The sequence below is a fragment of the Dreissena polymorpha genome, chromosome 1 (genome assembly GCF_020536995.1).
Source record: "Dreissena polymorpha isolate Duluth1 chromosome 1, UMN_Dpol_1.0, whole genome shotgun sequence".
Lineage (NCBI taxonomy): Eukaryota > Metazoa > Mollusca > Bivalvia > Myida > Dreissenidae > Dreissena > Dreissena polymorpha.
Window position 1 is genome coordinate 77,909,529 of NC_068355.1, and position 23,499 is coordinate 77,933,027.

At 34.3% G+C, this 23,499-nt stretch overlaps 3 protein-coding genes across 5 annotated transcripts in view; 1 reads left to right on the forward strand and 2 right to left on the reverse strand.

Annotated features, from left to right (window-relative positions):
- LOC127836523 (beta-adrenergic receptor kinase 2-like) overlaps positions 1-23,499 on the forward strand; it is a 417,424-nt gene that overhangs the window by 275,482 nt on the left and 118,443 nt on the right. The gene's annotated exons all lie outside the window — the stretch shown is intronic.
- On the reverse strand, positions 6,288-7,223 carry LOC127832058 (myosin-6-like). The gene has a single exon (XM_052357238.1). The coding sequence runs from the start codon at positions 7,221-7,223 to the stop codon at positions 6,288-6,290; it is 936 nt and encodes a 311-aa protein (XP_052213198.1).
- Positions 8,524-20,091, reverse strand: LOC127836828 (cellular retinoic acid-binding protein 2-like). Of its 2 annotated transcripts, none has more exons than XM_052363437.1 (4): positions 19,649-20,091; positions 10,891-11,060; positions 9,909-10,022; positions 8,524-9,705 (listed from the first exon to the last, which is right to left on the reverse strand). In XM_052363437.1, exons 1-4 carry the CDS (start codon positions 19,740-19,742, stop codon positions 9,652-9,654), a joined length of 432 nt encoding a protein of 143 aa, XP_052219397.1. In that variant the 5' UTR covers positions 19,743-20,091; the 3' UTR covers positions 8,524-9,651. The 2 variants fall into 2 exon arrangements, with proteins under 2 accessions (XP_052219397.1, XP_052219407.1); XM_052363447.1 differs by lacking the exon at positions 19,649-20,091 and adding an exon at positions 15,766-16,015.

Genomic DNA, 23,499 nt, shown 5'->3' on the forward strand with positions numbered 1-23,499 from the left:
TGTCTATCGACATTAATTCAATGCAGATAATAAAAAGGTACGGCGATAAAGGACATCCTTGCCTCACCCCTCTTTTGATACAGAAAAACTCCGAAAAATGTCCATTATTTGTAACACGCGATGTTGCATCTTTATAGAATAACTTAACCCACTGTAAAGTGTGTTCGCTAAAACCGAAATGGCTCAGGCATTTAAACATAAATTCATGATCAAGACTGTCGAAGGCTTTATTAAAATCAGAAAAAAATATTAGGCCGGTTTCGTTAGATTCATCAATTCGTTCAATAATTTCTTGTAAAAGTCTTACATTTTCGCCAATGTACCTCCCTTTGATAAAGCCGGTTTGGTTTGTACTAATTATGTGATTTAAGAAAGGTTTTATGCGATTGGCAATGGCTTTTGTAGCTATTTTGTAATCCACATTAAGAAGTGAGACAGGCCTCCAGTTATCGATCAAAAGGGTGTCTTTTTCGGTCTTGGGTAGTAAAGTAATTATGCTTTGTTTTTGCAGTTCTGTAAGGTTATTTGTGTCTAAAGAGTAATTAAGAGAATTAACAACATATTCCTTAATATCTGTCCAAAATATTTTATAAAATTCTGCAGAGATACCATCAGATCCTGGACTTTTATTGTTCTTCATGTCTAACAATGCTTTAGCGCATTCATGCTGTGATAGATACTTTTGTTCATTTTGCGTTTGTTCTGGACTTATCTTATTGCATATATTCGTAAAGAAACGTTCATAATTGTTTTTTTCTATATTGGTGTCCTTTTTATAAAGATCTTTATAAAAGTTTGCTGTGTGATTTAGTATGTCTTTTTGGTCTTGTATTATGCTATTATTTTTAGTTTTGAGTTGTTGTATACTTTTGGCTTCTGCTCGTTTTTTTTCCAGATTTGCAAAATATTTTGTGTTTTTTTCGGAGCCTTCAATCCACTGTGCCTTAGCTCGTAGCAGTATTCCTTTTATATTATTTTCAATTAGATTATTTAAATCACTTTTTGAGTCGATCAGTTGTTTGCATTTATCTAAATCATTGCTATTTATTATAAGTTGTTGTTCTAGCTCTGTAATTTTCGATTTAAGTGTTTCTTCCTGTTCCTTTTTCTTCTTATTTCTTTTGCTGGCATATTTAATTGTCTCGTCTCGAATGCTTCCTTTAATTATTTCCCACAAAGTATTTGGATTAGCTTCGCGATTGATGTTTGCGATTTCCGATATAGACGCCCGGATACATTGATATTCTTGTTCCAATAAATATGAATTATTTATTTTAAAGTATCCTGGACCTCTGCAATATACATGTAGATTTAATTTAATTGATATTATTGAGTGGTCCGATTTGAACCCTGTGGAAATGTTGCAATCTGCGAGACAATTTACAATGTCCTGAGATATTAAAAAATAATCTAAGCGACAAAATATAGGCGGTCGAGTGTTTGAATGCCATGTGTAAACTTTTTTATGTGGATTTTTTAAACGCCATATATCACATAGGTCATTGTTTTCTATTATTTCTTTTATTTTTTCGTTACTTTTTTTATTTGTATCTGATCGACCGTTTAGTTTATCTAACTTATAGTTAATAACAGTGTTAAAATCCCCACCAAGGATTAGTGAATGATCATTATATTTCTGTATATGTATATCCAAAGTGTTAAAAAAATCCGTATTATCCGTGTTTGGACCATAAATATTAAACAAAACAATTATTTTCCCTTGTATTTCTATTTTCAATAATTGTAGCCTGCCTATTATAATTTCCTCATATTCTAAAATGTTATATTTAAAGTCTAAATCTTTCTTGATAAAAATGCCAATGCCTAGAGAGTTAGAACTATTTCCGCTCAAGAAAAGGTCTCCTCCCCATTGATTACCCCAAGGTGTGTTATCTACATCTGCGTTACAGTGTAGTTCTTGAAGAAAGCATATTTTAAATTTGTTTTCCTTAAGCCATTGAAACATAATGGTACGTTTTGCTGATGATGCTAACCCTTTTGTGTTATAACTACATATTTCGACTGTCATTTAAAAAAAAAATGTATTCGTCGTTCTCATCTTTTCAACGACACTGTGTTATAAGTATTTGTAACTCGACCCTTAAAATAAAAGTTTTGGTTACATCCCGAAAAGCAACAGGTACACATGATAAATAAAACTGTTTACAATAACAAAAAGGGAAGGGTTTTGCCATAAAAAAATAAATATACAAAAATTGTATAACAGACACATTCAATAAACATATGAACTAATACACTCGGACTAAACTAAATAAACTAATTAGAGCGAGTATGTGTGTGCGCGTGCGTTTGTGCGTGCGTGCGTGCGTGCGTGTGTGTGTGCATGTATATGTGCGTGTGTATGCTTTTGTGTCCGTGTTCTTATGTGCAAGTGTGCTGAACTTAATATCTAAGAACAGTCCCGTTAATTTTAGCCCCCTAGTGGAAGCTAGATTGCCAAACGGTTACAGAAAAAGAATTATTTAACCTTGTGTATTTATTTAAAGCTGCCCCTGTTTGGTCGTCTAAAAACACGAGAACTAAAGTTTAGACAGCCATTATGGCAAATTATAAGAAGATGTGTCTATGTATGCTACAAAACAGTTTTAGCGTGTATGCGTCTTGTGCGCGTGTGCGTGTGTGAGTGTGTGTGTGTTTGACTCCTCTTATCATAACATGCATACACACAATTCTATTCCTCATCTCCAAAAATATCTTATTTATCTTGTAATGTTTCACTTCATAAAACATTTCATATTTAAATTGAACTCGAAAAACTGTAGATCCACATAAAAATAATCTTCAAAAAAGAACAAAAAAAAAACAACAATATTGTGTTATAACAATCACAAGTAAAATAAAACATATACAAGACGAGACAGCAACGAGATGTGCCTTTATACAGTCCTTAAATATTCACAAAGTCTGCGTAATACATTCGCTTCAGATATAGTAAAGCTATTTTTAGGGAAAAAAAAATATAAAAAAAAAACAACAACTGCTAACAATACAATCTTAATCGGATTACTCGTTAAACTTTAGAAGGTACACATTTTAAGAGGTTTTAGTTATATATATGTAGTACACATTTATTCTGACCTATGCACTGCAAATAACAAGATCTATAACAAAGTATCTGGTTTTTCTAAAAGAAAACAAATGTTATTAAAAACAGCAGCAACAAGATTTATACATACATTAGAAGTTTTCATATCTTAAGTATTTCTATATCATAATCCCAAACTTGTGCATTTACTTTTTACAATAAAGGCGACAATTACGAATGAAGAAAGACATCAACATATTTACTAAAATAACGTGTTGCAGTTAAGAGTTGGTCTTTTTCATTTATAAAAGTATGCGTACTCTCTTTGTGCGTGCGTGCGTGCGTTTGTGCGTGCGTGCATGTGTGCGTGTGTGTGTGCGTGCGTGTGTGCGTGTGTGTATGTGTGTGTGTATGTGTGTGTGTGTGTATGTGTGTGTGTGCGTGCGCGCGTGCGTGCGTGCGTGCGTGTGTGTGTGTGTGTGTGTGTGTGCGTGTGTGTGCGCGTGTGTGTGTGTGTGTGTGTGTGTGTGTGTGTGTGTGTGTGTGTGTGCGTGCGTGCGTGCGTGCGTGCGTGCGTGCGTGCGTGCGTGTGTGTGTGTGCGTGTGCGTGTATGCCTTTGTGTCTGTGTTCTTATGTGCAAGTGTGCTGAACTTTTTATCTCTAAGAACAGTGCCGTTAATTTTAGCCACCTAGTGGAAGCTAGATTGCTTTAACGGTTACAGAAAAAACATTATTTAACCTTGTATATTTATTTAAAGCTGCCACTGTTTGACCGTCTAAAACACGAAAACAAAAGTTTAGACAGCCATAATGGCAAGTTATAAGAAGATGTGTCTATGTATGCTACAAAACAGTTTTTAGCGTTTATGCGTCCTGTGCGCGTGTGCATGTGTGAGTGTGTGTGTTTGACTCCTCTTATCATAACATGCATACACACAATTATATTTTTCATCTCCAGAAATATCTTATTTATCTTATAATGTTTCACTTCATAAAACATTTCAAATTTAAATTGGACTCGAAAAACTGTAGATCCACATAAAAATAATCTTTAAAAAAACAAACAAAACAAACAAACAATATTGTGTTATAACAATCACAACTAGAAATGGCGCGGCAGAGGCCGACGCGTATCCCCACGCCGAATGTTTGACCTAGGTGTGCCCCAGGGTTGGTAATGGGGCCATGCATAGCTGAGATTGACCGTATTGTCATAAGAGAAGTTCATCATCAATTAGAAGTGAATTGGTGTAGAAATGAAGAAGTTATAGTAAAAGGCAATTTTGGGTGGGTGTGACATATGTGGGCAGGGCGCCCCAGGGTTGGTAATTGTGCCATGCATAGTTGAGATTGACCGTATTGTCATAAGAGAGGTTCAGTATCAATTTGAAGTGAATCGGTGTAGAAATGAAGAAATTATAGTAAAAGGCAATTTTGGGTGGGTGTGGTCTATGTGGGCGGGGCGCCCCAGGGTTGGTAATGGGGCCATGCATAGTTGAGATTGACTGTATTGTCTTAAGAGAAGTTCAATATCAATTTGAAGTGAATCGGTGTAGAAATGAAGAAATTATAGTAAAGGCAATTTTGGGTGGGTGTGGTCTATGTGGGCGGGGCCCCAGGGTTGGTTATGGAGCCATGCATAGTTGAGATTGACCCTAATGTCATAAGAGAAGTTCAGTATCAATTTGAAGTGAATCCGTGTAGAAATGAAAAAATTATAGTAAATGGAATTTTTTTGGTGGGTGTGGCCTATGTGGGCGGGCGCCCCAGGGTTGGGATTGGGGCCATGCATAGTTGAGATTGACCCTAATGTCATAACAAAAGTTCAGTATCAATTTGAAGTGAATCCGTGTAGAAATGAAAAAATTATAGTAAATGGAAATTTTTGGTGGGTGTGGCCTATGTGGGCGGGGCGCCCCAGGGTTGGGAATGGGGCCATGCATGGTTGAGATTGACCGTATTGTCATAGGTGAGGTCCAGTATCAATTTGAAGTGAATCGGTGTAGAAATAAAGAAGTAAATGTAAAATAACCTAAAAAAATGAGTGATAATTTCTGACGCGGCCCCACCCCAACCCCTATAACTTTTGACCCAGGGGTCAGATCAAAATTCCAAATAGTGCAGGGTCGCACATATGCTCATAGCTACCATGTGTGTAAATTTCAAGGTTCTAGTGCTTTTAGTGTAGGAGGAGATAGTGGCCAGGACGGACGGACAGACGGACGGACAGACGGACGGACGGCGGAGATCACCACAATATCCCCACCTTTTTTTCAAAAAGCGTGGGGATAATTAAAATAAAACATACAAGACGAGACAGCAAAGAGGTGTGCCTATATATAGTCCTTAAATATTCACAAAGTCTGAGTTGATACATTCGCTTCAGATATAGTTAAGCTATTTTTAGGGAAAAAAAAACAAAAAAAAGCAAACAACAACTGCTAACAATACAATCTTAATCGGATTGCTCGTTAAACTTTTAAAGGTACACATTTTAAGCGGGTTTAGTTATATATATGTAGTACACATTTATTCTGACCTATGCTCTGCAAATAACAAAATCTATTTGAAATATATAGTTTTTCTAAAAGAAAACAAATGTTATTAACAACCGCAGCAACAACATTTATACATGCATTAGAAGTTTTTATATCTTAAGTATTTCTATATCATAATCACAAACTTGTGCATTTACTTTTTACAATAAAAGCGACAATTACAAATGAAGAAAGGCATCAACAAATTTACTAAAATAACATGTTGCAGTTAAGAGTTGGTCTATTTTATTTATGAAAGCATGCGTTCTCTCTGATTTTCTCATTTTTTAAACCGATGGCTCGTTTAAATGGTTTGTTGCTCAAGTTACAAAAAAAACAAAACGATTAGATGATCATTATCACGAATGTATGTCCTTTATGTGGTCATTTATGTGTTTGGTATGTTAAGCTAGATACAAATGATTAAACGATATATTAATTATTTATATAAAATATAAACTGCTTAACAAATAAGTTTAAATAATTTAAGTAGCCCAAACTATGTTATAAATATTTAATTGCTTCTTAATTCTATAGTATTTATCACCGCACTGTCAAAACTAACGTCTCTGCTTCGGGAAGTTTCCTCGTGGTTTCCGTGGTTTGTTTAATTTACCTGTGGTTGCAAGATCCCCCGAAAACAAACACACTGTGTTTCTGATAGTGTATAAAAAAGAAAAGGTTCTGTTAACACTTTGCGTTCTCAGTTTGGCCAGGGAAGGTCCAACCAGAAACGATATTGTTCTGTGTTGACTTTGTGTGTCTGTTCATTGACATCCCTGTAAAAGATGGCTCCCTCACGTGTCCATGTTGATTTGACAATGTCTGACTGCTTCCTTCTTACACTTGCGAAGACTTCCGCGTTGAGCTTGGTCAGATGGTCATTTACGTAGACTGGTTGTGCTTTCTTGCGTAGTAGTTTCGCCGCCTGCATAATTTGGTGTCTTCTCATTCGGGAAACCATCTTTACTATTATAGGCCTTTTTTTCTGTCGCTGAAAAGGACCAATCCGATGACTTATGTCGATGTCAATCTTTGATAAATTCAAATCTGGAATGTGGGCGTTCAGAGTGTTTATCACCTTTTCTGTCGTTTCTATATAATCCTCTCTTTCGCTGTCTTCTATCCCCTCTATCCGTATGTTGTTCATTCTGCTATATTGCTCAAGTTCATTTATGTGGAGTTGGTTTGCATACTCGTTGTTTTTCAAGGCTTTTTTTAGGCGTTCATTTTCTTCTTTTTGTTCTTGTAGCTCCCCACGTAAGTCGTCTATTTGTTTGGTCTTCTTGTTGTTTTCAATGTCATTATCAAACAGTTCTCCCTCCATTTTATCTAATCTTTGTATAAATGTACTAAACAGTTCTTCCTTCAGCTGAATGACTATCTCTTTAACTAGATCCTTAAGTTCTTTGCTGTCCTTGGTAATGACGTTTTTCAGTTTTTCATTAATGCTTTTTAGTTCTGTAGCAATTTCTATGTCTGTATCGTCGTCATCGCTTTTAACTTTATTAACGTTCTTCTGTTTCTTTTTCTTTTGCCTTACACTTACTTGCTCACACATGCTATTGTCACTCACGCTGCTCACATTGTCTCTGGTTCTTTTATCACCGGCTTTCACGTCTTTACTGTCCTTTTCCATGTCTGTAGTGTTTTTCTTTTTGAATTATGAATAAAATATTTAGCTTACTGCATAAAAATTGCTTTCTGGTTCAAACTCCGATTGTTGTTCACATAAATCGTTTATATCAGTAACTAAGGCATACTTGTTTTGAGTAGTATATTTTGAATATCAACGTGTGATTGTTTACATAGTTCACCTCGTGAATCACATGAATCGCATGTCCGTGAAATTTACAATGGCGTCGCCCATTCCTCGTGATTACTTTATTTCATTTTTAAAGTTTGACGTTTTCTATCAATATTAATTGCTTTATTGATAAAAGAGAATAAATAAGTTGTTTACCCGCTATTTATGTCCATATATTTCACACTTTTTCTGTCAAACTATTATTCCAAACTGATTCTAAAACACATTTTACACCAGCGATGTAATCCACGTCTTCACGTGTTCAATGTCAAGGTTAATGTATATGTATATGTATGTTTATGGCGATGAGCTGTATGCTTAAGCTAAAATAAAATATTCTGTTCTGTTCTGTTCATATATTTACTCATACCAAGTTTCAATGAAATCCGCCAAAGCACTTCCAAGATATGGCTCCGGATACAAAAGTGCCGGCCGGACGGACGGAAAGACGGACGGATGGACGGACAACGCCAAAACAATATCCCTCCGCCATAGATTGCGGGGGATAACAAGCGTAGGCGGGACGCGTGTATAGTGTTTTGTACACTAGAAATAATTGAATTGCATTTGTTGAATGTGCAGTAGACCATTCTCAATCAACATTATCTAACGGATTAGTGAATAGTCAATTTTGCCAACAAAAATTCGTTCATTATTACTCGAATGCTCAAACATGTTTTAATTGACATACAAACCGTCGCGTTATTCTACCGGTGAATATTACTTTGTATTAAGTGGTCTTTGATTGTTTGATATGTTGTGCTTGTTAACCAAAGCAGCCGTATTTCGGGACAAGACAAAACAGTTTGATCTTCTTAACCTGCGCTCAGATGATGGTTTTATATCAAGCAAACATGCAGATAATTAATCCTGTATCTGGGCATATCGATGAGGCTGCGACATATTGTAACCAGTAATGAATCCCATATGGACTGTATTAAGCGATGCCCATATGGTATGCCGAGATAGCATCCATATGGAATCTATATTTTTGAACTGTTTTGAGAATGACTTGAAAATATATTTGTTGCAAATGCGTCTTATTACATCCCTGAATATATGTTAGAAACAAACATAAAAATAGGAAACCAAATGCGTTATTCGATATAATAATGGCGCACACAACTCGACGAACTGTTCAATGAGACTTTAATCTGTTATTTAACACAACACTTTCAAAGTTCACAGAATATTCTGAGAAACAATATATTTTCTACTAACGAATACACGGGACTATTTTGAGGGAGTCCATTAACTGTAATAAACAAGTCCAATGCCCTCGGCTGTCTGGGTGTATACTGTACTGTTTGATTTGAGGCGAAACATATATTTAAACACGCAAAGAAATTGTAACGAATGCAACAGAAATGTGACTTATACAACATATATCGACGACTGTAAAGGGCATTCACGAATACACATGAAATAAACCATTGTCGTGCAGGACTTCTGAAAACAAGCATGTCTGAGTTGACCGCCTATATAAATATATTATGCTTATGGCATTGTATAGGCAATAAAAACGAAGTGGCAAACACAAATTGACCTTTGGGGTCCGTGGACTGACTTTATTACTATGATACGTTATATTTAAAAAAGAGCGCTTTTCTAAAACAGTTATACACCTGATAAAGAACCATAGTGCTATAAAACAAATATTGCAAGTATTGTTACTTGACCACTACACAATCATTTAAGTATGCTACTTTCACAACTTATCCTTCTGCTAATCGTTAACAACAAACAATATTAGCAAATATTTGAGACGCGTCTTGGGAAAATGTGTCTTATGCAAACGCGAAATCGGGTCAAGAGCTTCGCTGTCTGTTTTAGCGTCAAGCAAAGTTTCTTAGCCTCATAAGCGTACAGAGAAGCTCCTGACCAGACTGAGCGGATGCCGCATGACATAAGACCTAATTTCGTATGACTCGTCTCATTTTACACTTTATGATACCTACTTCTACTTGTTGAATTGGTCTTAGTTGAACAGAATTGTAACAATCAGAAACACATCACAGTTACAGCGGTGTCTCTAAATTGACACAGTGTGTTCATATGTCGATAAAAGCATACAGACGCTCGGGACAAATACAATGTATGTATATGCATACTTAGCGAAGGTTTTGTCTAAAACCACAGCGTGCGATTGAATATGCACTTCGCATAGGTATGGTTGTTTTGCGCGTAAATTTCATCCAAGTGCGGCGTGGAAGGAATATTATAATCGATGTCAAAAGAACCCTTTCTTTACAAAGTGCCATTAGCATTGAGGCTTGAACCATCTTGTGCACACGACATCTCCGATAAACATAGTCTGAAAAGGAACAAAGGTCAAATTTAAGGTCAATGCACAATAACTGCTAGTATATTTTAAGTTTTAATTTAGAAACGCAAAATAAAGAATGTTAAATAAATAGACAAATCTAAATCGATTGAGCAATTTGCATTTTACAAACAAGAAGTTGACCATGGAATATCTAGGTACCTGTTCTAGTGTTTATAATTTAATGAACGCACCTGAACCAGTTCATCGTTGACGCGCTCCCGATGGAACTTCTGCGCCTTATGCTTGTCCGGCTCTACAGGGTTCGCCTCTGTGATCAGCTTGTTGTCCTCCCATCTCGTCAGACACTTTCAATAGTTGGAACAAATAATAGAAAGATACTACTAAAAGAGTTCGCGAAAAACATCGGTCCGCCGGTCATGATCGGCATATTTTACTCAGGACCGACAAGTGTTTTTAATAAATTGCGCCGATTTACCGACAACAAACCCGATCAAAATATTTTAATTCGTAGAAAAAGCGTTCGGAAGTGACGTACTTTTAAACAATTTCAGCCAATTTGTTTTACGGTAAACTAACCATACCAGTTTATAATTCAAGCTCAACTGAATAAAGAGATTTTTCAGATTTTCATCGAAATTTAGTAGACCGACAATATATGGAACGTTTTAGTTTGGAAAGAGATTCATGCATTTAAATTTAATTCTTATTTAACTAATCGTATACGAGAACCTTGACAAGAAGTTTGCGCGAGATGCCTCAACTTCGCAGACAACACAGTGACTGAATTCTGGTGAAAAAAGGTGATTTCGTTTTCAAATGGGTATCGTTTAATATTGTTTTAATCTCTACTGATGTATAACAGGTGTATCCCTGTGCTATGTTTCACATCCATAACATTGATCTGCTTTAAATACACGTTGTGAAATATATGTTAGTGCATTGATATTTAACCCAACAAATTTAACTCATTTATGCCTAGCGTCTAGAAAAAAAGGCCTTGGCAAACAGCGTAGACCCAGATGAGACGCCTTATGATTCGGCGTCTCATCAGGGTCTGCGCTGCTGGCCTAAAGGAACTTCTGTAAGAAATATTCTAAATATAGAAATAAGTATACTAGACATCCCTAATTTTGGAAATAAATTGATCTAATTCAGAAGGATGGGAGAATCCACTAGGCATAATTGGGTTAATAGTTGTAAAACAAGCATCACCTTCATTTTAATGCCCTCGAACTCCTGCTCGTACGGCTCGTTGATCGGGAGAATCATCGTCTGGGTGAAGAAGGCCGCCTTGGCGTTGATCTTCACTTTACCGTCCTCCAAAGAAATCTCCATGCTCGGCTTCGCGTGGCTCGCTAGCTTTCTGAACACAACGTTCAGACCTAAAATAAAATGAACACATTTTAGAGTGCACATCAAACATATGGGGTTCTTATCAGAGCGCGTACAGGTAGATGTTTTAATTTTATGTTTTATTCGTATAGTGTCTTTAGAAACATCACGTTCAGGCGTTAACTACAGCCATGAAAGAAATGTTAGTCATTTAAGAAGGCAAACATAACTCCTTCATTTTTTCATTGAAATTTAATACGTGTATAAACATGAAATTCAAGTCAGACAGACGATAGCGACGCGACCCCTACGAGAGGCCCCGAAATGTAAGAAGCCACTCCGAACTCTATACTGCTCTGAATATGGGCTGAACTCCTGGGGTGAACTTACAACATTTCATATGGTAAAGACGATACAGTTTTTCATATGTTTGTTTGTTTATTTCATATCAGATCCAGAAGGCCAATAACAGCCCAAGTGGACAATGATTATACATACAGTGTTTACAAATGTGCAATATATAAGGATACCAATGTATGACAGTTGAAACATAAGTACTACCACTAGTTATGATAATAATTATAATACTAATAATAATAATACTTCTTATATTACTAATAATAAAATAATAATAATAATAATAATGATAACAAATATTTTCTATTATAATGAGGCAGGGTATATCATGTAAATTTACATAACATTCACATCAAAATTGTTGGTTTAGTCACATCTAAAATCTAAAATCGCTAAAGCAAGCGTGTAATAATTATTATAATGATAATAATGAAATGTTGAAAATGTACATTGGCATACAATGCATTGCAACGTTATTGATGAAATGACAAATATAGCCGCTTAAGCAAACCTGTAATAATTGTGATAATTATAATAATGATAATCATGCATGACATGTATCACAAAAATTATTGGTTGGCTAACATATAAACAGGCAAAAGTGGGCTTGTAAAATTATGAGTGCCTGTAAAGTGAAAAGTGACCACCTCGTTATTAGTGAGTAATAATTTGTGTAATCAGATTATATAACATAGAACGAATAACTATGATTCTTTATAATTACACATTAGTGTAGTTAAAAGCATGATATATCTTTTTGTATGTATAATACATATCTATTGTTACAAAGGCTCTATTAAAGACTGTATAAAAAGTTACTATTAAATGCTAGTTATGTAACCTAAACCTAATGAATATAAGAAAATACTTTCATATTGACATAACTGAAACTATACATTTTTGCTAGCGCCTTGTCTTGGCTACCTATTCGAAATCGAAAAATAGATAGCCATAAGGCTTGAAAATGTATAAATAGATAACACAATTATAATAATGGTCATAAAGGACGTATAATATTCCGTTCTAAGACTTAGGCCAGCTGCATTGACTGTATAAAAAGTTACTATTAAAAACTAGCAAAGACTCAACTATTTATTCGAAAAGAGATTCAAAAGGTAATTATGAAAGCTAAACAATAATAAATATAAGAAGATACTTTCATATTGACATAACTTAAACTTTACATTTTTGCTAGCGCCTTGTCTCGGCTACCTATTCGAAATTGAAAAAAAAAATAGATAGCCATAAGGCTAGGGAATGTTTAAATAAATAATAACAAAGTTATAATAATGATCAAAAAGGACATTTAATATTTCTGTTAAGGCCAGCTGCCTTGAGATTAAACAATTATGCGCGTCAAAGAAAAATAAGACAAAATAGACAGCTTATTGTACGAGTTTGATATACAATGCGCCCGCGAGTGATATCGCACTTCTCATAAATGGATCATAAACGATATAGATTATGAAAATTAGATATCGTAACAAAAAGTATTATGAATTTTACATAATTAATAATATTTAACATGGGGGAAAGTACACATGCATATTGGTTGCTTAATTGACACTTTCATAAAATAGAACAAAATATTTGTAATCGTATAGTAAATTAGTTTGACATTACATATGTGTTGTTTGTACGAACTTCAAATGCGTTAAAAATTTATATGCATAATTTTTTAATTACCGATTTATTTTCTGACGTAATAAGATCTACAACTGTATACATATTTGGTCCACAGGTGGTTAGCGTGTGGCTATGATATTAATTAGTGAAAACATCATTTTGAATGATAAATAATCATATTATAACGAAAAATCAAATTTTATGAAAAAAAATCACTATCAAATATATATATAACAAGGTATGCAACTCAAAATCACCCCAAACCGGGATGCATCGCTTTGAACAGCCATATCTTCATCAATTGTGCAGCGATTTTCACGATCTCTGTCTTATTTAACGCAGAAATGAATTTACTTTCTGGAAATGTAATGTCTTGCAATATATTTTTACAAATGCTGGGTCAACTTTTAAGAAATAACACGATACACAACTCGCATGACCCAGTTGACAATGATAAAAAAAGTACATTTAGCGAGTTCCCGCTTGTCATGATATATATGATATATATGAGCTGGGCTTGTTATTCAAGCCAGGTTATGCAAAAGCATTCTTGGTATACTTAGTGAAATGGGAACTGATCCATTAAATAATTGCATTCTCGACTCGTAGGTTTGATGTATTAATTTATGAGATGACATATGAAACACGTAGAATGCATTTGTTCGAATACGGCGTTCGTCTCAGTAACAAACGGGGTTCTTCATAATGCATGAGTTACTATATTTTTGTTTGATGCGTCGTCTGCTGGGATTGGACACAATAATACATGATGTGATGACTTTAGTGTAGAACTATCAAAAGGCACATGTATTGCGTAAAAGATGTCATAGATTACACAATTTGCATTGTGTGGTGATACAAGTTGTGTCAACTTACTTTATACAACCAACACTGAATGTACTTTCGTAATGTATGATTATGAAGCGAATAACTAGTTAACAGACATATAAATGAACAATTTGCTGTAGTCCTTAAATATATTTTTATGAAAGATTCCACTTACAAATAAGTATTGATCATTATAGGATAATTACCAACCACAATCAACATAATAATAATAACAAATTGTGAATCATAAAAGTATGGAGCCCTTTTTGAAAGCAATTACCATGCATGGTTTTAAAACATAACTTGTCATGAATTAAGTTGTTTATTAGTTAAGTTTTAGTTTTATTAGTTTTATTTTTGGCACTGATACACAAATCATGGTAAGATACAAACAAATAGATACATACTAACAAATACTGATGAATATTTAGCTCAGTAATACATGGTATAATATAACAAATATAAGTTCAAATATATAAATATTACCATGAAATGCTAACCATTACCAGGGATTAGACAAAAAAGTTAAAATGATTTCACTTATTTCCATTGTGGTCCCAGATATTGGCAGCCTGCCACTGGAAGTCGTGTTTCTTGTATCAATGGTAATTACAATTGTTATCCATTCGTTTGAAGGAAACGTCTGTCCGAATAAGTAATACCGAATAACACTTTAAGTGCATATTATATATGATGAAGAATTCCTATCTTGATAATGTTTCTGGAGATTTGGTTATCCTTTATTTGAGCCATGCTCTGTGGAAAGGTGGTTACATGCATGTGCGCAGTCCGCACCGGCTAATCATGGACGACACTTTCCGTTTTTTTGATATTTTCTGTTTACAGAGAGTCTCCTCTTAAAAAAAGTACAGTTTCCGTGGAAAGTGTCGTCCCTGATTCGCCCGTGCGGACTGCACAGGCTAATCTGGTACGACATTACGCACATGTATTAAACTCCCTTTTTACAAAATACTGGTTATTGCTTATTTATATAATGATGTGTTTTTCGATCAATTGCAGAAAAGATGAGGTACTTAGGAAAAAATTAGTTTACTTGTAACACATCAGAAATACAAAAATTATTACATCATCTGATATTACAATCATAATATTCCGCCATACAGGTTATATTTTGTCGATTTCTTTGAAATCGGGAAACCCAGGATGGTATTGTTTTATTGAACTTAGACTTTAAAAACCCACATATGGTTGGCATGCTCTCAAACTGAAATTATTATATGGATCAGACTCTTAACCTTTCTAAAATGTTTTTTTTCTCAATAAGAAAAAATCCGCGCTTCTACACGTGGCATGAGTGGTTATTCACTTGCGAACGCATTCTTCTGAAGTTCACCATACCCGACAGACGAGCGTCTACATCATAAAACTTCAGCTCACGCATAAAAGTACTTAGGGGTAATTAACCACCTCTAACAAAAAGCATTATGCATTTATTGTTCACTCTTTCTTTTTTCATACACTGAAAATCTTAATAAATACACATAAAATAAAAAGTACCGGTACTTTCAGGCAAATTGCCGAATAACATACGTTTTATGTTTTATGTTCCGCACATTATGTGTTGGAAATTAATAACTATTGACATAACGCTGCACTGAAAAAACGATATTGTTGCTATTACTGGCATATCATGTGAATGTTATTATTATTTTGCTATTGGGTGGTCGATGAAGGTTACATACTATTCAACTTCTGTTTTAAGCGATACTCTATTTAAGACAATCATAATACATTTTAGTAAGAATATGGAATGCATATGACACCGCTAAATACTAGTTACAGATCTTTATAACATTACTGAAGATGCTATGATGAATTATCGCCTATAGCAGTGAACAAGAAACTTAAACGATTAAAACATTGATATTGGATCAATTAATGAAAATAAAATGAACTAGTATAAAAAGCTATGTATGAGTGTACCCATTTCACCAAGAGCTTCATCAAAGTTTTCACTCCGGTCCAGAACCCAACAGCCACACAGTTGTTTCTCAATCTCCAACTCGTAATCAACCATCTCTCTAGCCACAACAGTCCGGACAACAAGCAGCAATCTTCCTCTGTTATGGTACTTATGGATGCCCCTTATTTAGTTTCCTTGAATAGTCTCTCCATAAAGTAATCAAATTATCTTCATTCAAACAATGGTCACTTTGATTCTCTGATTGTGAACTATTACGATAGGAGTGTCGAGTTTTCACACCTTTTATATGCTGTCCGCTTTCAGGACGAATCTTTCATTGGATAACGGTCAATGCTTTTTGCCGCAGAAACAACGTCAATATGTGCCGATATGGGCAATCCACTTAGCGATACAGGCGTTGCACTGATAGCGATATAAATTTGGAGATATTTACAGTTAAGTTCGAATATAAAGGAGTACTCAAAGATAATTTATTGTATTACTTATTTTTTTTAAATATAACATTAGTATATTATATTACCAAAATAAATATTATCATGTGCAGTTGGCAAAATTATACTACCGGTACTTAATAATATGTTTCGCGGTAGATGGTTGAAATATGTTGAAATAGTTGTATAATATGTCTGTTTGCAATATTTATTTAAGTATTGGAATTTATGACTTAGCTGCCATTTATAACAGTGTGTAACCTGGATATTCAAAAGAACAATACATTAGCTTAAGGCTCACGTTCCAACATTCATTGTTTCATAGCCGAAAAGCGAATGGTGATGTTTATAGTCGGCACGTTTGTTACTGTACGAATAATGAGAGAAACCATAACATTTTGTAATAAAACTGGAAATTGTATAAAGTTGATGGGAAAATGCGTTTGGAATATAATGTTATCTCGGATTAGAATTATATTTCCTCTTCTTTTAATTTTCCAGAGCTGCGTTGGCCGTGTACATTTTTTATAAATCGATATTTAATTATAGAGGCCTTTGTGCTCATAGACTACTTTAATAATAGTTATCAACAGTCTTATGTTGCATTAAAAAATGTACATATATTGAATGTATACAAATATGATGTCCATCAGTTTTGCAAAGTTTATTAATTTGACATATTCTTTGAAAGGTTGGGATTTTCAAAACATCATTAACGATTGATATGACAGACCCTTTAAAAACGATAAGTTGAATAAAAAGGAATAAAAACATCAACGCACTTCTGTTAAGAATTCTGTTTTCATTAATCATATAATGGCGCTTGTAGGCGTGTCAATCATTGTTTACAATAACAATTTGCGAAATAGACGCACAACAATGTTATAAAATTAATACAATTTATGATACTCAACTACAACTGAAATTACAATCGTAAACTTTTGGTAGTAAACGGTTATTCTGGGTTGAATTCCATAACAGAACCTTCGGTATATTTCAAATGAGAAGTACCATGATGGGAATTGAACGCAATAAGGATTTACTAATTGTAATTCGATTTAAGTTTCACTAAAGTGTTTTTGAGTGGATTTGAAATATAACAAATATGCCATAAGAAGCAAATTAAGAAATAGCTTTCAACTACGTTATGTTATATTATCGCGGACTAAGTTTGATGATGTTGGATGATCGCGTAGACCTGCAGTCGATTTTCGAAGGCAATGCACCGGTTTAAAAGAAACGTTTTACTTTCCAAGGCGCCACCGCTTAATTCCGTCCCCATGCAAAATATGCAGGATAGTCGATAACAACAAGGTTTCACATTATCGTTTTGTCCAGTTTAAAGACGTCATCAACAACGATAAGGTCATTAAGACATATTTATTCATTTTTTTTGTTAAAGAGCTGAACAAACAAACGCATTCAACATTTAATCTAATTAATTTATCTGACAAAAATACTGTTTGTTCAGCGTCAATCAATTGGATTGGATGGTGTGGTTACACTTAATTTACACCATTAAAACAGGTAAATATCTTGTGAAATGTCGACCAGACGAATACGAAATTGTATGCGATAATATTGCGACGGAAATGAATTATAATTGAGAAGTACAACATTACAAATAACTTTTGAAAACGGCGCTCGCGATCTTTAAACGTGAAATATGTATATTTAGCATCACATGTTATGTCGGATAGCTCTACGTCAATACAAACTTTTAACATGTGTGTTTGTCTGACTACATGCTTTCAGGCTATAAGCGTATAGCTACAGCGCCGTAAATGTTGTTAATGATAGACAGGTGACTAGACATAAATGTTACATACATATAGTTTCTGAATTGTGATAAAAAAGAGCACAGAAAGAAATTATATGTAATAAACGCTGCTTTGGTAACTATCAAGCTAGCATTTCTGACGTTCCTAATTAATATTAGATGGTGTTCTTGTGCCGGAAAAAATAACAAAGTACTATTTACATTCATGATATTTACCCCAATTATCATTTAACTACCGACATAATATAACGAAGTTAATGTACACACAATAATCATTGCACTTAGTTCAAGACAGATGGCAGCCGCATTTGTCAATAACTCCACACTAAAGTACATTTATGTTCAAAGCTATTCTTTAACATGTTAAAGAATAGCATTCATATACATTAAATATTGCCCACAGTAAAGATAATGTCGCAAATGTCCTTCGTACTTTAAGTGTCCTTAAAAACCATTATTTTACAGAAACACAACGACAGTTTTATAAAATGTATGAATGGAACATTGATAGAGAAGCACATATTGGAAAACAAAACAAGGGTTTAATGATTCGACAAACAGTGAAACAATTGTTGGTTTTCACTAGTTACATGAAGCGCGTTATGGGAAAACTGGCTTTATGCAAAATCGTAAAGTTTCGTATAATAGTAAGCTGTGCAGTCCGCACAGGCTAATCAGGGACGAAACTTTTCGTTTTTATGGAAAAATTGTTTGAAAGAAGTCTTTTCCAAACAAAAATCTAATTTAGACGAAATGTGTCGTCCCTTTATAGCATGTGCGGACTGGACATACCCGGGTTGTCCGTAAACGAGGCTAAATTGACCTACAAGAGTGCAATTCAGGATAGCAGACCCATTTACGCCACTTATGAGGCTTTTATATGGTGATGAACCCATCGAAACGATGGTTTGTATTTTCTATTATTTACATTGAATTAACATAAAATCATGTGGTTTTCTTGAAATTCAGCTCTATTTTAGTGCACGCACGTTTCTCCGCACTTTTGAAAAAAGTCTTCTTTCGAAGCACTTTTCGAATCGTCAGTTGAAGTTGTGTTGTTTTTTTTAATTCGTTTTAGCATTGTATCCAACTGCCACAGCCATTCGTCTTTCAATCCAAACCGAACTGCATTCCAATACCATCAATTCGACCGACATACCTTGAATACGATTTGCATACACAAGGTAAACGTGATTTCAATTTCGTTGTATTGCAAACCTTGCTTTCGTTTTCCCATATGACACACAAATTGTTTACTTTTCTTTCAACTTGTGTGTATTTTAAAGACGAGTGTGTGCGATTGCAGAAAGGACAAGTTTTCTATAGGTTGCGTTTATTCTTTAACGACAATGCAAATAAAGTATTGAATTTAATATCAGATGACTGACAATCCAATAAAATGCTTTACTGATATCCATTTTCGTACTTCAAAACAACCTAATAGTTTCGATTAGAAACTTATATAAAGAGTGCAAAACGATTACCAAAATATTCGTCTATAACCGTGAACAATTAATGTAACTATTGGGTTTGTCATCTAAATAATCCTTAGCACAAAGCACATTAGGCATTACAATAAAACAACTTATCTTGAAAAAAACATGTATGGGTGATAGATTTAATACAAATATAGATGAATTACTCAACGATAAAAGACGAAATCGTATTTACCCATTTCCCTCAAAGCGTCTTCAAAATTCTCTGATCTGTCTAGTATCCATTTTCCTCCCAGTTTCTGTTTAATATCCTCTTGTACCGTAGACATAATCACGGCACTTCTATAATGTGGGTGTTATTAGTCACGGTGATTTGTCAACAAAAATGTGATGTAATATTGTCAATACGAGCCAGATATTTGTGCCGTAAATCAAACAAACGATATCAGCGTTACGGCATGGCTAGAGAAGTTTCCAATATTGACGGAAACGGTCTATAAATTCAATTAGCTAACTCAAGAAAAATCTTAGACACTTTCCTCTTCACAGTATGTTACATGGCTTTAGAATTCGAAATAAGCATAAAACCAGATGTAGACAGTTGCATTGGCTTTCTACGTGAATTTCTGGTTATGTTTTTCAATGCACGAGAGCTATGTGGTGGTATAATACAATATGCCATCGGGCTGTTCGAATCTGCACCCTTTGCAAAAGTTCAGCGTTGTCTGTCGATAAACCACGTTATTATCTGGAAAAAAAATCTTTTTTAATGTTTAGGATCTTTATTTATGTAAAAAAACAGAAAGTAAAAAGTACAAAAGTAGAAGTCTTCCAATTATTTTGACATAAGTTAATAGTCCAAATAAATCATTCCATCATCAACAATATATCACTAACATAATTTTATAAAACGTTGTTAATGCAGCACAAAGCGGCATGTACACAAATGTATAATTACAAAAACTGGTATTATATGTTTTATACGGCACAACGTGATCTTATTACTTTTTAATTTGTGTAATTCAATATATTCGTAAATCTTCCTTTAAACAACAATTACAAGGTTTTGTATCATTTTCAATAGGGTTCGAGTAATACTGATATAAAAACACTTAACAAGTTTGAAAAGATTCAGACGAAAGTTGTGAAATCTTTTAAACACGTGGAAATTGTTTATTTTGTCAAATTTAACAGAAAAAATTCTGGACTTATTGTCCCGATGTTTCTCATTTTTAATGAGGTAAAAATGCTCATTGATATGAAGACTGTAAGTTGTTGACATAATCACCCAACCAAGCAGTTTTTCACTTTTATTTTTAAATTCAAAGAGACATAATTCTGGAATTATGGTCCGATATTGCTCATATAGAGAGTTTGGGTTGGGTCCTAATTGATAAAAAACCTGTGCAAGTTTGGGAACAATCGGATGACAATTTTGGACTTCGAACAACGATTTCAAAATTTCTCAAATTCTAAGGAAGAAAACTATGGACGTAATGGTCGGATAATGCTAAAGGGCCCATACCACCTGGATAGTATTACGTGTCGCGCTTCGCGCTCTATATGTGGTTCTTAAAAAAAAACTCCGAGGAGTGCTTGACTCTAGGGAAACGGGTTGCTGGGACACAGCTCCTCCTTGATAAGCGGCTGGTTCCTTTATCGCAACTCATTGTTACAATCAATAATACGTTTCGCACTTCGCGCTCTATATGTGGTAGGGATAGTACTTAGGGCCTATGATAGACAACCATAAAAAACATGGATAATAGATGTGTTGTTTGCATTTATGTGCTAATAGAAAAACACGTGTATTTTTTATAAGATATTTAAGTGATGTAAGAAATTTAAATAACGTTGTCACTACGTGGCATCCATTAATTTTAATAAAAATGTCCTATTGTAGTAAAATGGATTTTAAAATGTCTACATAAAATAAAGCTTAATTATTTTATTAACCTGACTGAAAAAATTGTCAGCCGCCGGACTGTTCCGTTCGTGCCGGAACCCGGGATTGAACCGGGGCATTTAGATGATTGATGCGTAAACAACTTCAGTCTAACGTTCTCCCAACTGAGCTATTCCGGCTGACATCATTTATGTTCTGCTATTTGGTGAAGTTGTGTATAGCGATCGTTATTATATGTCTATTAATAAACTAATACATTGTACGTTTTCGTACCACTACGCCTTCCAATAAACTTGCTTGCGCGATAGGCCGTCAAATATCGTACTACATTGATTCTCCACTAAATAAGCAACTTAGAAAAACCACAAAATAAATATATTTTGATTATGTTTTGTTTTTATACAAAAACTGAAAGTTTCGCGTATTTGCCTAGTCCCTGTGATCTTTCCCCTGTGATCAGTTGTGGATCAGTTATTAATTAAAACAATTAGCTTTGCATTATTGGCAATACGTGTTGAAATAAATGTAATAGGCACAAATGCAGTACTTATTTTCACTAATTTACACAAAAAATCACCACTATGCAAGATATTCTTAAAACAAAAATATATACAACTTTACATTGATCCGTTAAATAACTTCTCCTTCCATAAACGAAAAAAAAGCATTACATACTAGTTGCCGCTCTCCAGAGCGACGCCAACAAGAGAAATTAAATGTTTGATAAACTGCGTCTAGAAATTGCTTGAATATAGTAAGGTAAGATATAGAGAATACTAGGTTGGTGCCGAATAAAGCGAAGTTTATTTTGCGAGGCTGAGAAAATCTGAACCACGAGCCGTGGCGAGTGGTTCAGATTTTCGGGCCGAGCAATATTCGATTTATCCCATCAGTTTCCTTAGTCGTCAATTATTTCTTTAAAAATAGAATAGGAAAATAGAACTACACGGAAAATCCAAAAGTTATTTTAAGCAAACATTGTTTTATTATTTTATTCGTTCCGAGCCTGATATATTACAAAAAAAAATCAGGCACTAGCCTGTTTTTCTGTATATCATACCTCTACGTCCCCGATTTCATAGAAATATTAAATGGAAAAAAAACACTAAACATCTGCCGCTTTAGCGGGAAAGAATATGACTTTTGTCCTTTGACGTGTTAATAATGACGTCATGAAAACGCGCACATAATATTTGTAAAAAAATGTTTTTTTGCTGGTTGTGTTGCATTTTGTGATTCAAAATTATTAAATCTTGGTATCAAACTGTTTTTTTGTGTTGAATCTGATTCGTTTTTTTATTAAAAATAATTACTTTATAGTTGATACCGAGTAAAATCACCATTCTCCACACATGACGGATAAAACACACGCACACACACAAACACACAGACAGACAAAAACATACAAATGCAGTAACCTCTACATGATGAGCACTCGCATTTTCTGCAATAATTTCAGTAGTGTTCCGAATGTTTTATAGGTTCAACGTGTATATCCCGTATTTTCGAAACATTTTCATGTATAAAAACTCATTAACTGTGATAACAACTTTAAATGTCTTATGTTATTTAGCGCAGGCAATATAGAGAATACTAGGTAAGCGATGAATACAGAGAAGTTTATATTGCGAGGCTTAGAACGCTGGGAGCGCGAGCCTGGCTTGGCGAGCGCTTTCGGTGTTCGAGCCGAGCAACATAAACTTCTCTGTATTCAACGCTAATACTAGTATTCTATTTATCCCATTTTTTTTTCAACGTGACATTTAACATAAATAGATATAATAACCTTAACTATTGTTTTAATTCATTCTTAAAACCGCTTAAAATCTAACGAATGTAACCATGCGTAGTGATATAAATTTATTTGTTCTGGTACGCAAAATAGTCTTTAAAAAATTCACACACAAACTGTAAAACGAGAAAAAATATCACCATATTCCTCGATTCCATTTTACGCAGCATGCGAATTGTAACACATTGCGAGCGCAAAAAAAGAAGATTTTACTTTAATATAATTCATTTTATTTTCGTAAGAAAATGATCAAAATCCAAATGGCGGCGATTGCTCCTGACAAATGATGTCGATGTAAACATACATTGTACTGCAGTTAGATTTACACACAAAGTCGTTCTAAACATAAATTAACAAAAGAACTATACTCGCCTTATTTTTTAATGGA